Below are 15,047 nucleotides of genomic sequence, written 5' to 3'. Positions count from 1 at the left end.
TTTTCTGTACTTTTACTTTACGTGTTTGTATATCTAGATGATTGAATTAGTAAGGCAAGGTTAAACAACCAATATAATCCCCCCCCACCCTTCATAGAATAACACACAGTTCTATTAAATTTTGTCATACATGGTACAGTAAATTTTAGTTACATATATTTATTTATGAACATGCTTACTGCATGATGCCATGATATCAGGAAATTAAAAACATACATTATATTTGTTGTTTAGCAAAATAATGTTTTTCAGTAATTCCTTTCATGTATGCATTCAGTTGATAGCCCCACTTCCCTTCCCTCCATCAAGTCGCAAAGTTCTCGTTTATTTGTTCCATCCCAATGACTATACATTATCCCTTGTTACGCCCTTTGTCCTTTACCACGACTGACAAGGGGTAACCATGCCCGAAAATCCCAATGAACCTCCTCGACCAACACCGCGATAGAAATGAAATGGAGTTTAACGTCCTACTGTTCTGCTCTGAACTGACACCGGGATAGACCACGAATCCTCCAGGTTAGCAAGCCAATGCCTTACACTACGAGCCACCATGAAAATCATGAAAACATCACTACAACCAAACTCTCACTAAACCAATCCATGGTCACAAATGAAAAAATAAAATATTTTAATAAATAGTAGCAAGTTTCCACTTCTAGTTCTTTTCTAGGATATCACTACAATGCCATTGAAAAATTCATCAGTTTTGTCAATGAGCTTATTCACAGAAAACTAGCAACCAATGAATGGAAAATGTCTGTTGATGTCATGCCATCCAGTTATCTCCCTTGATCATTGAATGAGGCAATATGTTATTGTGTTTAGTTGTATTGGATAAATCGTTCAGCTGCTACATACTATCCCACTAATCCGATTACCAGGTGATTGGGTTTTCAAATAACTTCAATAGACAGTAGATTAAGCAGCAGCTATGAGAGAGAGATGGAGTTAGTCCACTCCACACAAAGTAGGTCATTTCAGAACTAATATATGGTTCAATTTAATTTTAATAATTCGCTTGCGCAAAGGGGTCCTCAGCAGTGGCAGGAAACCAGAGAAAAACTGTGAGGTTGGACTGGCGATCCTAAACTCGTCACGTGAAACCAGGGAATCGAAACCACGCCAGTTGATTCAATGACAGACCTTATACAGCACGCACCGGCTAACCATTCAGCCCCCCATGCAGCTATAAGAAAAGCCTTTCAACTGAAAACATTCTCCGATATCAAATTACGCCACTGATTTTAGCCCTATTATCATAAGACACATAGCTATTATGGGCTATAACCAGCTCAATGCTATCATGATTTATAATATAACAGGAGGCACAAAAAATATTTCTGACATATTTTCAATGTTAATGGATTCCTTTCTGATCAATTATTAAAACAGAAACATTCTTAATTTCACATTTTTTTTATTTTCAATATATGTTACATTTTACTTTCCGGCATTTGCATTAGGACCTCTCTTTCTACCGAATGTTTCTACAACATTTAAAAATCGACGGTTATATTGTGATCGTCTCTTTGCACGTCCGGTTCTCTTCTTCTTTTTGTCTTGTTTATCAACCTAAAAATATATCAAAATATTTTAAAATGTGGATGCTCTATGGTAATAATAATAGAAATTGTTCTTGTCATCTTAAAATGAATGCAGTATTGGGGTTTAACGCCTAGTAACAAGGGAAAGAATTTATCCTGCAAGTATTTGACTTGAAATCAAATCATGGATATTTTCATGCAATGCCACATTTTTCCTGCTTCGAACCTCCTTTGTTTTGTCCTACATATATCTGGATAACTAAACACAAATAATTATAAGCCTAATAGGCTAACCTTGGCTAGTGCTTTACATAGATATTCCATAAATTCTACAGGGTCGTCCAGTTCAAACTTTGTTCATAATTGTGACTTCAGTGCCTAATCAAAATTACTATAGTGTATTTCATCAATTCCCTAACAATGGACAAAATCTAATTCAAAATGTTTTCTAAGGGTCTTAAAATATTTTGTCCTACCTATAGCTACATCATTAACATAAGTAGGGACATTTGCAAATGTTTCCTCTTTGGACAGACTTGCTTAATTAATGTTTGGAAATACCAAGCCATGTACTAGTTTAGATTTGACAGTATAATACAAGTTCTTACCTTTGGGGTTTGACTTCTAACTTTACCAGCTCGAGCTAGAGAACCATGGACTTTACCTATAAATTGAAGAAGGGTTATTGTATTATTTTAGGGCTCGTCTTTTGTTACAGCAATGTAAATAGTATTTGAACTGTAAGGTGAAAAAGCTATGTCAGCCTATGTAGAGAATCTATCCACCAAGAATGTATTGCACATGCAACGAAAGAGGGTTACGAAATAAAATAGGGTTAAAAATCCTACTCTTACCCTCCCATCCAGGATAATAAAGATATGGTACAGAATACGAATACAAATGCAGAAAAATAAAAAGTTGATAGCTGTGTGTACTTAAAGGACAATATTGGTGCCAGTCATTATCATATATGTAATAGAACTGGTTAAACACGTTCCAAATATTATTTTATCACAGATCATTGCTACGATAGATGTGTAATCAATGTTCCAACAATCTGTTCACTAATAATTCCTTCGAAGACCAAAAGTTGTTGTGTGAGACTGTGAAAGGGTATCTGACAATTCGTAAAAAAATTGACTGTCACTAGATAAGATGAAAGAAAAATAGAAAAAGTCTGTGCATTACCATGTTTCTATAAGTATAGAAGAATGAATAAACAGACGTTAATGTACGGACTGTTTCTATTTTTCTCGTGTTCTCTTATCTAATGACATTCAATTACTTTTTTGAATTGTCAGATATACTCTTACAGTCTCATATAACAACTTTTTGTCTTCGAAGGAATTATTAGTGTGCAGAAATTCGCCCATGTATCATCACTCGTCACTTCAGTCAGTTATATATATATAGAGGGATAACTCGTGTTTTCCTTTTGTGTTCGTCACTTTCGATTGTTGAAGCATTGATTACCCATCTATCGAAGCAATGATCTAAATAATATTTAGAACGTGTTTAACCAGTTCTATGACATATGTGATAATGACTGACACCAACATTGTCCTTTAAATAAGAAGCAGCATTATTATCAAGTTTCCTAAAGGAGCAAGCATACCCTGTCCTGTGAATAAAACCTGTGATTACATAAAGCCGTACAAGTGAGAGCTTGGATTTTCTAAATACATGTATATAAAACTGACCTCCGATCATTCGTACTTCAACATCAAGGGTTGATAGTTCACTGAGTGCTGCAAGTTTGAAGTCACCTTCAAGGGGTTTACCCCCATACATGACCATCAAGTCATCGGCACAGAATCCCTCTCTTTGGGAAATCAAGTTCTGAAATACAAATTAAAACGATTAAAATATGTTATATTTTAACACCAAGACTTTTGTTATTGATGGCAGAGTGAAATCAATAAAAACTTTAAACAGCCCGAACCCATGCTAGAATTGATAGAATTGCATAATTTCTGAGCAAAATTGTATTTTTTTAGAATTTATTAGAAGAACTCTGTGTATGGTTTTGACTCTTAATGTCTGTATCCTTTATTTAGGAATGTTGGGGCTTTAAACTACATTTTTCAGTATCATCAAATCTAAACAATTACCTTAACTGCTGCGACAGTTTCATCTCCAGTCACCTCAACGGTGTGAGTCTCTGTTGCTCGAACAAACAACTGCATGTTGGCTCTGTAAAAGAAAATACTCAAGATTACACCATATAGTATACAAACTGCTCTGTTATAAAGCTATGATTAACTCCTGAGCGATGGCATTTTAGGAATCAAGAATCAGATGATTTGAGAGACCGAGAAATAGGTCAAAGCCTTAAAATGTCTGCATTATTTTAGGCATCATGGTTAAATTTTGGGATTACCGGTTACGTTTTATGAAAAAGTCATCACGTTATCTTACCACATAGAACCTATGAACAATGACAAGTTACAATGTACGTGAATGGCTGGCACAGGCTTGGTTATCAAGACATCTGATAGTAACTACTGTTTTAAAAACTAAAGACTTAGTTGGCAAATAGAAAATAAAATGCACAGATAAACAGTAACAAAGTTATTTTTAAATAGGGTTAGGGTGTATCACATTTACACAGAAAATTTTTGTGATCTCCAGGCTCTGAAGTCCATAGCATAATGACTAAATGTTTAAAAACACAAGATTGGCTAAAAATGTTATTAGAAAAACAAGGTATTGATGATGTAATGATATACGCCAAGTTTCCCCATTCCCACTCAATTAGAATCAAAGTTGTCGAGCTCCTAAGTCTCGACCAATCACATTGCTCATAATCGAACATTTAAATCAAAGTATTGATGTAATGAAACTAAACACTAAGTTTCATCACTCTGACTTAATTAGAAGCAAAGTTATTGTATCCAAAAGCATCGACCAATCAAATTGCGTATACGCTTAGCCCAAGCAGAAAATGGTCATCATCGAACTCAGTCATGGTATTCATCAAATAAGACACCTACATCCAGTTTAATTTTAGATTAGTTTAATTAGAACCTGAATTATTGTATCCCAAAATGTGTGACTGAGTGACAGACCCATTCTAATAGCCCCCTGCTTTTTTCAAGTGGCCGGGGACAAATATATATATCTCCAACAACACAGCTGAAACTGATTAATGAATGGGGATCAAATATGTTAAAATTCTATTTGTTATTGATACTGAAACTGACAGATTACAATTTCAAGTTCCTCACATATTTCTCCATCCAGAACTACAAAAATCCAGACTCAACATCAAGCATCGTAGGAGATAATTGATTGAACTTACTCCCTCAAATGGCGTCAATCGAGTAAAATCCGAGAATTTGTGGGCTACATGTACATTAAGTCTACCTTAATATTATAATAAAATAATGCATCTTAACCAATCTCCATAGGCCAAAAAGTTTTATTCATTCTGAGTTCTGACACGATTCTGTTCACAAGACACCCTTCTCACTTAATGACAGAACTGTGGTGACAGGCAATAGGCATCAATTCTGTGACAATATGAATAGATTGCATTTCCCAATATATAGAATGCTTCAGGAAAACAATTCGAGCACAATTTAGCTCTAAAGCTCTATAAAACCCCAACAATACCATAACTAGCAGGGCAGGTAGCAGGTACTCTATGACGATCGTTGAGGAGGTAGTACTAACTACTGAGTATAGTGCCCGTGGCAGTGTTCAAGAAAACATGGATGGAAAAACAATCGACGAAAGTTTGACTTGCACATTTCCCTATAAATTTGACAATAACCAGTTCAATTTTCAAACAGAAAGACACTATAGATGGTAATGAACAATACCTGATAGACAACTACGGAGCAAATAATTATGTTTACAATTTATTTCAATATATAACAGACCACTTACACGTGCTTGTGAAACAGTTAATATGGCCGTATTAAAAGAACGGAAGTTGCAATTCGTAATGCAACCTGGGATTAAAGTACACAGATTTAGTGACGTAGTTCACATGGAGAATCGGCGGGCTGGACTGTTTAGCGTTATTTTAGATCGTTTTATATAAATATTTCTCTATATTTGTGAAATCATCATGACTGAAACACTCCCCTGTTTAGTGCGTATAGGAGATAACGTCAAAAAATACAAATTATTTATTCTTGATAAAGACGAGGTAAAGATTAGTAAGGTCTTTTAGACGATACCGTAATAAACTTATATATAATTTTGTAGTTCAGCTCTGAACGAGACCTACGTTCAGAGCTGAACTAATAATTATGCAGAGAGTAAATATTAATAAATGGAATGAAATGAAATGATTGCGGCTTAATGTCCTACCCTGACTTGGCTAATGAAGATGAGCATACGCCATATACTGTGCTATGAGCCACCATGGCTCCGAACGTAACAATTCCATAAAAGTTATAAAAAGTCAAAAATAAGATCAGAGTAAACATAATGCTATTAGATAATAGATACTAACCCAATCTACATCCACAATGCATTAAATTGTGAAAAACTGACAGAATACTTCAGTTATAATGAAGAATTAATTTATACTGGGTCATGTCCCTAAGGCAAAAGGATTTGTGTGGAGGGGGGGCTTGGGAATGGGTTAACACATGCACTTTAGATCATCATAAGGTCTGTCATTGCTGTGAGTCAGTGGCCTTGGTTTGATTCCTCATTTGTACATGACAAGAGATAGGTTCGCCTATCAAACCTCATCATGGGTTTTCTCTAGTAGGTGTTCTAGAATCCTCCCTGCTAAAGAGGCTGCCTACACGCGAGCGATTTATTGAAATAAAATTTAACCATATGCTAGTCCATTTTGCCTCCATACCCATTTAGAATATATAAATGTGGAGTGGAGTGTTCAGTGTGTGAAATCAGACTTTGATCCTCATCTTGTAGGAAGCGTAGAACACAAACCAAATTGACCTAAAACTAGATCAAATAAATGGAATACCTCATGACTATATCATTAGAAAGCATATATTATATGATTTGAACTGAACTCCCTACACATCATCATTCTGGTCTGGGTCATTTTGGTAGTTCTGACATTACATTTTCCCATAAGCTTACAACCACACACAAATATTCATTTAAAAAATTTAAAAGATTAAATTGTAAGCATTTAGAAAATTTTATTAGATTTACTGGAAATATATTACAATGTAAACAAGTACATAACATAATTTAGTTTAATCGTGAATGAAACACTTTCTCTCTTCACACCAATTTTCATGTCCATAATAGTGCTGGGTATTGCTACTACAGTCCCGATACGATACGTACAATGTATTGCGATTCAGTTGATTATATACGATTCATATCACAATTCATAACCAGGTCAATATTTACCAAGAAAACAACAGGATAAATGAATAATTGATATGTTTAGTCCTGCCAATGTCAAAGAAATGAAACTGTTTTATATCACAACATTGATGTGAATCAAAATAAAGATAAAACAATTTAAGAGTGTTTGTGTACCCTCGCTACCTATAGATAATGTGTGATGTGGATAATTAAGAGTGACAGGTTACATAAATTAATGAAGCGACAAGAAAAAAAACACAACAAAAGAACTGGCAATATATCATTTCAGGGCCTCGCGATTCAAGGATATATCGTGCCAGCACTAGTCCATGACTATTTTAAGAAGTGTTTTTATAAAAGGCAGTCAATAAATATGAGTTACAGTCTGAGAATTTAAACTTGCTCTTTTAAGGGACTCATTTTTTGTTTGTAACAAGAATTACAACTTAATTAGTTGCCAAACATCATAGTTATGTTTATTTAGAGTTGTTTTTGTTTATAGATAAGTATTGGAAGATCTGAAGATGTAACATATTGTATTATGTCTGGTATGATTTCACGATGTCATGTGTTCATTAAGAAAATTGAAGGGGTATGGACAATTAAAGACAATAAGGTAAAAGATCTGTATCTTTAAGTAGATGTAGAAATAATATAATTTAATTGAACAAGCATAAAATGACAAGACCTCTTTGATTTTAAGTTTAAATTAAGTTTGCTTTGATTGGCTTCTTTGCTAAAGAGTGTCTGTCTACATTTAAATTTGAGGTCAACAGATACAGCCAAATTTAGATATAACTAATATTTTGTTCGACTAAAGCCAAACAACGAAAATTAAAAAGAGTTGAACAACATGACTTCCGCTTAATATTATATTTCCAAACAAAGTTTTGATCCATTATTATTCAAATTACACATCAGGCTGACCCAATTCAACACTCTGTTTTGACCTAATTGAAAGAGGGTTCACTCCTAAAAGGCACAACAAACCGTAGCTTGCCTTTTAGATTGCTCTCAACTGTCAAAATATGTTCTCTTTTAAAGCAAAGACTGCTTATTACGTTGTAAAAACCAATTATGATAAATGGGCTGGCTTGTATGAAGAAGTATATAGAGAAATTATCTTTATTTTATTTGATGTAGACATACATGTTTCAAATGGCATTGTTAAATCCATACAAATCATTATCTATGTTATATGGCGAGAACAGACTTCTGCTTAATAATATGTTAAAACCAAATTTTGTCCCATCAAGTTGTTACAAAATAATGTTTGGATCAAAATGGTTATTTTAATAAAATAACTTTAGATTGTGTATGTTGGAGCTTTATCTTTCAGTTATATTATTATGTCAATTTATCGAGTGCCAGAGATAGATAATTCTGCTTAAAAAAGGGGGACTACTCTTTCAAACTTTGTTTTGTTTAAGATGTTAATTTTCAATTTCATGTGATTTCACAATGTTAATTGTGTGGAAAATTTTAGACAAATTACTTATTTAAACTAAAGGTTATTTTTCACTTTTCCACAGAGTCTCAATGGTGTTTTTATCAATGGGAAGAAATTAGATCCTCAGATTGCTACAACATTAAATGATGGTGATGTTATTCAGCTTGGTGTCAGAAATACGGTGGATAAACAAGAATTTATCTATCGATTTTCTATGTCTGCTAAAGTAAAACGAGCAAGACGAGAGTCAGATGACTCAGTTAGTTGTAAACCTGTCCAAAAAAAATTCTGTCCTGATAATGTTGATGGTTCAGAGGGAGACTCCAAAATGAAGGAATTTCAGAAACGTTTAGAAGAGATGCAGAAAATCTTGAAAGTAAGCTGTTTTACCCAAAAATGAAACTTATCAATGCTAGGTTTTTTAAAACAAAAAGGCCTTCCCAAGTCAATCAGTGAAAATTGAAATGAGAGAGAAGAACCAATATGCCTGCCCTCCATCAAACATGACCGCCCACCCGTCAAACAGGAAGGCCCAAATAAAGCTATAAATAGCTAATCAATTGATTTATACATGCACAAAGATAATGTTACATATACATCCAATGACGCCCTAACTGCTGCCAATATCTGATTTTTTATTAGGAATTCTTTTGGATCTTAACTCTGTTATAATACAAAAGTGTTATTTAAATGAAGATAAAACATGGGGTTTTGTTTTTGTAGGAGAAGGAGTTAGAGCATGTTAAAATGAAAGAGGCCTTAGAAAAAGAAAAGGAAGAAAAAGTCAACCAAGGAAAATTATTAGATGATTTAAAAGAAAAAGAAGTCCAATTAAAATCTGAACTTCAGATAAAACAGGTTAAAAAATTTCTGCCATCTACATTAGGATAACTATTCCTTACTTAAAATGCAAATGTGTAATAGAAATAATATTTGTGTAACTGACTTAGTGATATGTGGAATTAATACATTAATTTCTTGCTCTCATTAATTTCATATTCTGCAGTATTTCTCATTCTAATTCATTATCTTTCCCATTGAGGAATTATTGACTTCATTATTCACCATTTTAGGTGTCTTAATGTGTTTCAGCTCAATTTCGTTAATTGGAAAATCTCTCCATCCATGTGACTTTCTTGTCAGGATCGTAGGGCAAAATCCCTCATATCCAGAATGCGGGTTAGATAACAACTCTTCCAGATCCTAGTGTAGTAAAGACAAGTAAAACGAAATTTTGAACAATAAAAAACGAAACGAAATAGGATCTGTTTAAATCAGATTGCACATACTTACTAATTTATTTGAGTATTGGTTCATTTAGTATACGCTCAACATTTTAAGCAAATGATAATAATCCTTTAGAGGCATTTAGTAATGATATCAGGGCCATAAACTATAACACATTCATTATGGAATAACATTTACAAATTTATTTGATTAATGATTCACAGAGTATTTGCTCAACATTTCAAGCAAATGTTAATAATCCTGTAGAGTCCTTTAGTAAGGGGGATAGAACAATTGAACAATCTTTGGAAGAACATTTGTTTGGCGGTATTTGTTGCATGATTGTATTAATACATATATTTTAGGTCGAGATGCAGACTGAGAGAAAAGAGTTAGAAAAGAAAATGCAAGAAGAGTTAGAGACACAGTTAAAAGAAAGAGAAAGGGGTTTAATAGAAAAATTACGCGTGCAGCAAGATTCATTGGTAACAGAAAAAACTAAAGTGGAAGAAAGTCTCAAACAAGAAATGGAAAAGGCCCTTGAAGAAAAAAACAAACAATTGGAAATCGAATTAACACAACAGCGTGATAAACTTGAAAAAGTTATAGCTAGTAAAGAACTAGAACAAAAGGTTTTAGAGAGTCAGTTAAATGAAACCAAAGCAGAAAACATTAAGACAAAAGAAGCCATGTTAAGTGCTCGTGAAGATGTGTTAAATAATTTTAAGGATTTAATGGAAGTTGAATTACAGTGTAGTATATGTAGTGAACTTTTTATACAGGTAAGAAGAGTACTATCAGATACTCTCACTACTGATTGATCTCTGTCAACTTATAATATAATAAGTTTCTCCTCACTGACCCGAAATTATTGCAGAAAATCTAATTGCTTGACAAACGAGGCTACTATCAAAACGGCAAACAATGTAAACAATATTGTTTGGAAACAAACAATACTTTAACCATTTTTAATACCTTAAATCACTGTCCAAAGTTTTAGGGAAGACTGCAGATTAAACGAAGGGCTGTCATGTTGTTGTACTTGGGAGAGATTTGATTAAACAAGGAAGAATAGACACACTCCCTCAAAAGCTCAAGTATCAGATTTCAATTCAGCAATGGCCATAAAGGGATTTCTCATATTGCTTCAGGAATATGCACCTTTAGGCGAAATCAGAGAACTGTTACAATGGATTTAGCTTTCTTTCTGTCATACCATTTATAACACATTATCGCTTAACTTAAGTATCGGAACTAAGTAATTTGATTGCTTGATTGATGCTTTATAAAAAGATAAATGTTCAAATAATTAATGATTGAAGTGGGGGACTATTAAGGCATGTTTAGTGTATGTTAAAACCATAATTACTCCTCTAATCTCTTTCCTTTTACAATAAGCCAAGTTGGTTGGATTTTTAATTCATTGATTTGATTCCAAGTGCATGCCGGGCCCAAAAGTTTTTGTTTCCATATTACCATATATAATGATACTGATGAACATCCACAACAACTCTATTAATTTTATTTCAGTCAACAAGTCTGAACTGTTCTCACAGTTTCTGTGCCTTGTGTATAGAACAGTGGATGGCTGTAAAGAAAGAATGTCCTATTTGTCGAGCTCCCATCACCTCTCATATGAGATCTATAGTACTTGATAGTTATATAGATAAAATGGTAGAACAACTAGATGATGACATGAGACTTAGACGCAAAGAATTAGTTACAACCAGAAAAGGTATTAAATTCAATTATTGCTTTCATGACATTTTAAAACGCTACAATTGTAAATGACGAGAGGTTGATGTCAGATATATATTTTTATGTGGCCCAATTTAATATGGATGTATATTTTCATTATCTGTATCAGTCAGTCCATTCAACTTTACATGTGAACACTGTACCCACTAGGGCTGTGCCCATAAACCGATACATCAATACATATCGATGTTTCAGTAATATTGATATCAATACGAGAATAACAAGAAAAGAAGACTACATTTTTGAACATATCAAACTGGCTTAATATATATGTATGTTTGAAATTCAAGAAAGCTTGAGTATAATTTGAACATAAATCTTGATGTCGCTTGTTGCATTATGTGTCCTGTATCGCCTTGCTGTATTGACAATATGCATCATATCGAAAGTAAACAGTATCGTCACAGCCCTACTACACACTTGAATGCTTAAAACTCTGTAAGATTCTTCATTACGGTGTGAGGAAAAATCTCTATCAGTTTTTTTGAAAAGTTGTGAATGTGTTTTGCTGATTTATATTTCCATGTAATATTCAGATTTTTAAAAACTCTATCTATTTGCTACATAAATTTTTTTATCTCAATTTTAAGATTTGAAAATGGTTTTATTAGGTCCTAAACTTTTAAGATCCAATTCTAGCTTTAATTTGCAGAGGAACAGAAAAAATTAGACGATAAGAAGGTAACTGCTGGGGGTTCTGGTAGGGGCAGGGGTAGGGGTAGGGTAAGAGGACGTGGACGAGGGAGAAATACATCAAGACGAGCCACTGCCTCTCCTGCAACCCCTTCTAGACGACCAATTGTCATCAGTGATGAAGAAGAAGAAAGTGATGATTGTGATGATGATGTTGATGGTCCTAATGTAAGAGAAGGAGATAGATCAACTGATTCAGATGATAGTGAAGATGATACCGGTAGTGATGGTAGTGATATATCTGGAGATCCTGATGCATATTATGGTGGATATGGTCGATGCTATTCTTGTGGTAATTAACATTTTAATATCTTTTATTTTATATTGTCTAAAATCTGTGTTACATTTGATCTAGATTTACATTAAGTAATTCATATATTCTGACTGGATTAGCTGACTTTGTATGAGATGTGGGTTAGATCTAAATATTAAGGCCACCTGTAGGTTTCGTCCTGATCATGTGATGTAAACAAAGCTAAGGCTAGACCTAGCCGTAACCATCGGCAACAATCATATGCTCTAATCCTGTTTACATCTTGTGACTGTGATAAAATCTGAAAGTGGCCTTAATAATTAGATCTGAACGAACATGAAAACACTTTAAAGAACATCTAAAAAAGGATTGAGTCAATAGGCTTAGATATCCAGGTACATGTACGTGTACATACAGGTATATTGATTTTTGATTAAAACTGAATTGTAAAATCAGCACAGCAAAAAAAACAACACACCTTTTTTCTAGACTTCAATAACACTGAATAAATGTAGTGATATTTTAAAATGTGCAATTCACTATTTCATTACAAAGCTCATCTTACCTGTAATTATCCACTTCTGGCATCTTTAGTGTCGGGGTTGGGTGGTCGTATAGTCTAGTGTGTATGATTGAGATCTTAAGGTCTGTGAGGTCTGTTATTGATCCAAATGGTGTGGTTTTGACATGGAAAGGAGTCAGGTTACCTACCAAACCCACTGCTAAAGACCCCTATGCACAAGTGGATTATTGAAAAAAATTGTTACTGGTTAGTCCCGAAGTACCTAGTTTGTGTCAAATTGAGTTTATCTGCTGATAATACCAATTTCTAAATTATTATTAGCATTGAGAATGTGTATGGAAAATATGCCATTCTAAGGAGATTGCTCTGCTTAAGGATTATATGCAACATACCACTTATTCCAAACTAAAGGCACTACTACTATTGTTGTGTATTTAACAATATTGTAATACATGTATTAATTATTTTGTAGGAAGATCAGGTCATTGGGCTAATGGTTGTCCAGATAGTTGAAACTGTGGTGGTTATTTGAATTTTGATAAAAGAAAATGGCATAGATGCAGAACTGAAATATGTGGTAAAATCCAGAACAAGTTATTAAAGTTGTGTTCATTCATTACATGATTATCAATTGAACTGTTCATTCACAACAAGTTGGCACAAGATTATCATTTAAAATGGTTGTTCACCACCAGATTATCAATTGAAATGTTTGTTTACTACAAGATTATTGACTGAAATGTTCGTTCACTACAAAATATCAGTTGAATTATTCTTGGTATCTTTGTATAACAGATTTTAGCTTTATCACTAATTACCAATACATGTGACCATATATCATAAGACAATATCAGATGACCATATGAGATGTGTAATACTTAAATGTTTTGTTATATCATATGTGTTATCATTCTTCAAAATACATTTTCTTGTAACTTAGATTTCTTCATATATAAAGAACTTTTGGGTCTCAAGACCCAAGGGGCACAGCAGACGAAATTAAAATAGTACAAATGAAACGATCTGACTTGATTCAATTTGATATGTGTGATGGAAGTATCTTTCTACAATTGCAATATTTATCTAGTTAAAGATACATTATGGGAGATTAGATAAAGAGCTGGCAGTTAAAAACTAGATGATGTTAAGGGAACATTCTGAAAATTTCAGTCAAATTGATCCACTCTGAACCAAGAATTTAGTGATTGAATTTTTGGCCTAGCCTCGGTGATCATTACTAAAGTCGGTACGATAAAAAACATAGTCTTGATTATCCATTTCATGATTTAATCAAGAATGAAAGTTGAGTCGAAAATCGGATCCCAATCCAGTAAATATCGCAGGCTAGCGATGACATCGAGAGTTGTGATCTGGATAAGTTAATTAATGTCCAATTAATAATTTAGATAACATTTCAGGCCTAAAGACAGACCTGCAATAGACAGATTTAGCTCTTGCATAATATATGTTTAAATTATTGTTGAGATATAATTAATTTTGTTTTCAATAGTTTCCTTTTAAAAAGCATGTCTCACACAGGCATGCATTACTCTCGTATACGTAGTGCATAGCGTGTCTCTGTGGTGAAGCCATACTCCTGTTCCGTTCTATCAGCCTTACTCACAATACACATGGGTCGTCCAAATACATGTATATAGTGTAGAGTGTAGGCTCATCATTCGTTTAACTCGTCAACATGGACACTCATTTAGTACCTTTATGTTCCCCAACTACCGACACACGCCTTGCGCTACCTTGGTCTCGCACAGCGCAGATTCACCTGCACAAATACCTACTCTAGGTGGTGCAAGGGGTTACCCAGAATGTGACACACTTGTGTGAGACAGGCTTTAGTCATTAAAACTAAAGTATAGTACTGTATTAAGAAAAGTAGTGTTTTTTTTTTACATGAAGGTCTGTTTATTAAATTTTAAATTACATAAAGGTATTATGTAAATATGTAAAAATACAGAATACTGTGTACATACATGTATTAAAGATTGATTATATTATTTTTTGTTATTTCCTTATTAAAAGAAAAAATACATGAAAGAATTTGAGATTTTGTTTTAATTATCAATCTGAATGTAATTGGTAAAAGTCTGGGTTGCTGAAATTTTCTAATGCATTTTGCTAATTTATATTTGGTCAGGTTTGGAATTTTAGAGCTTATGAATGAGACACTTGGAGATATTGTTCACTTGGGTCTTAGAGGAATCTCATTGAAATTAAGCCAGCAGAATCTTATTGATTTGTAACAATTTTCTGTATTAACTTCAGGAGTTTTTC

General features: G+C 33.5%; 2 protein-coding genes across 3 annotated transcripts; one reads left to right on the top strand and one right to left on the bottom strand.

Moving 5' to 3' along the window:
• Positions 1 to 1,400: 1,400 nt before the first annotated feature.
• On the bottom strand, positions 1,401 to 5,560 carry LOC126820546 (FAU ubiquitin-like and ribosomal protein S30). The gene is made up of 5 exons (XM_050548568.2): positions 5,439 to 5,560; positions 3,659 to 3,740; positions 3,248 to 3,386; positions 2,156 to 2,211; positions 1,401 to 1,575 (listed from the first exon to the last, which is right to left on the bottom strand). The coding sequence occupies exons 2-5, from the start codon at positions 3,731 to 3,733 to the stop codon at positions 1,444 to 1,446; spliced, it is 402 nt and encodes a 133-aa protein (XP_050404525.1). The 5' UTR covers positions 3,734 to 3,740; positions 5,439 to 5,560; the 3' UTR covers positions 1,401 to 1,443.
• LOC126820544 (E3 ubiquitin-protein ligase rnf8-A) lies at positions 5,478 to 14,762 on the top strand. 2 transcript variants are annotated; one of them, XM_050548564.2, is made up of 8 exons: positions 5,480 to 5,703; positions 7,357 to 7,470; positions 8,387 to 8,680; positions 9,028 to 9,162; positions 9,897 to 10,313; positions 11,062 to 11,266; positions 11,942 to 12,274; positions 13,231 to 14,762. In XM_050548564.2, exons 1-8 carry the CDS (start codon positions 5,623 to 5,625, stop codon positions 13,269 to 13,271), a joined length of 1,620 nt encoding a protein of 539 aa, XP_050404521.1. In that variant the 5' UTR covers positions 5,480 to 5,622; the 3' UTR covers positions 13,272 to 14,762. The 2 variants fall into 2 exon arrangements, with proteins under 2 accessions (XP_050404522.1, XP_050404521.1); XM_050548565.2 differs by lacking the exon at positions 13,231 to 14,762 and having other exon boundaries at positions 5,478 to 5,703; positions 11,929 to 12,105.
• The last annotated feature ends 285 nt before the right edge of the window (positions 14,763 to 15,047 follow it).

This window comes from Patella vulgata, chromosome 5, assembly GCF_932274485.2.
Source record: "Patella vulgata chromosome 5, xgPatVulg1.2, whole genome shotgun sequence".
Lineage (NCBI taxonomy): Eukaryota > Metazoa > Mollusca > Gastropoda > Patellidae > Patella > Patella vulgata.
Note: the sequence above shows the minus strand (reverse complement) of the source record. Positions and strands in the feature narration are given on the sequence as shown.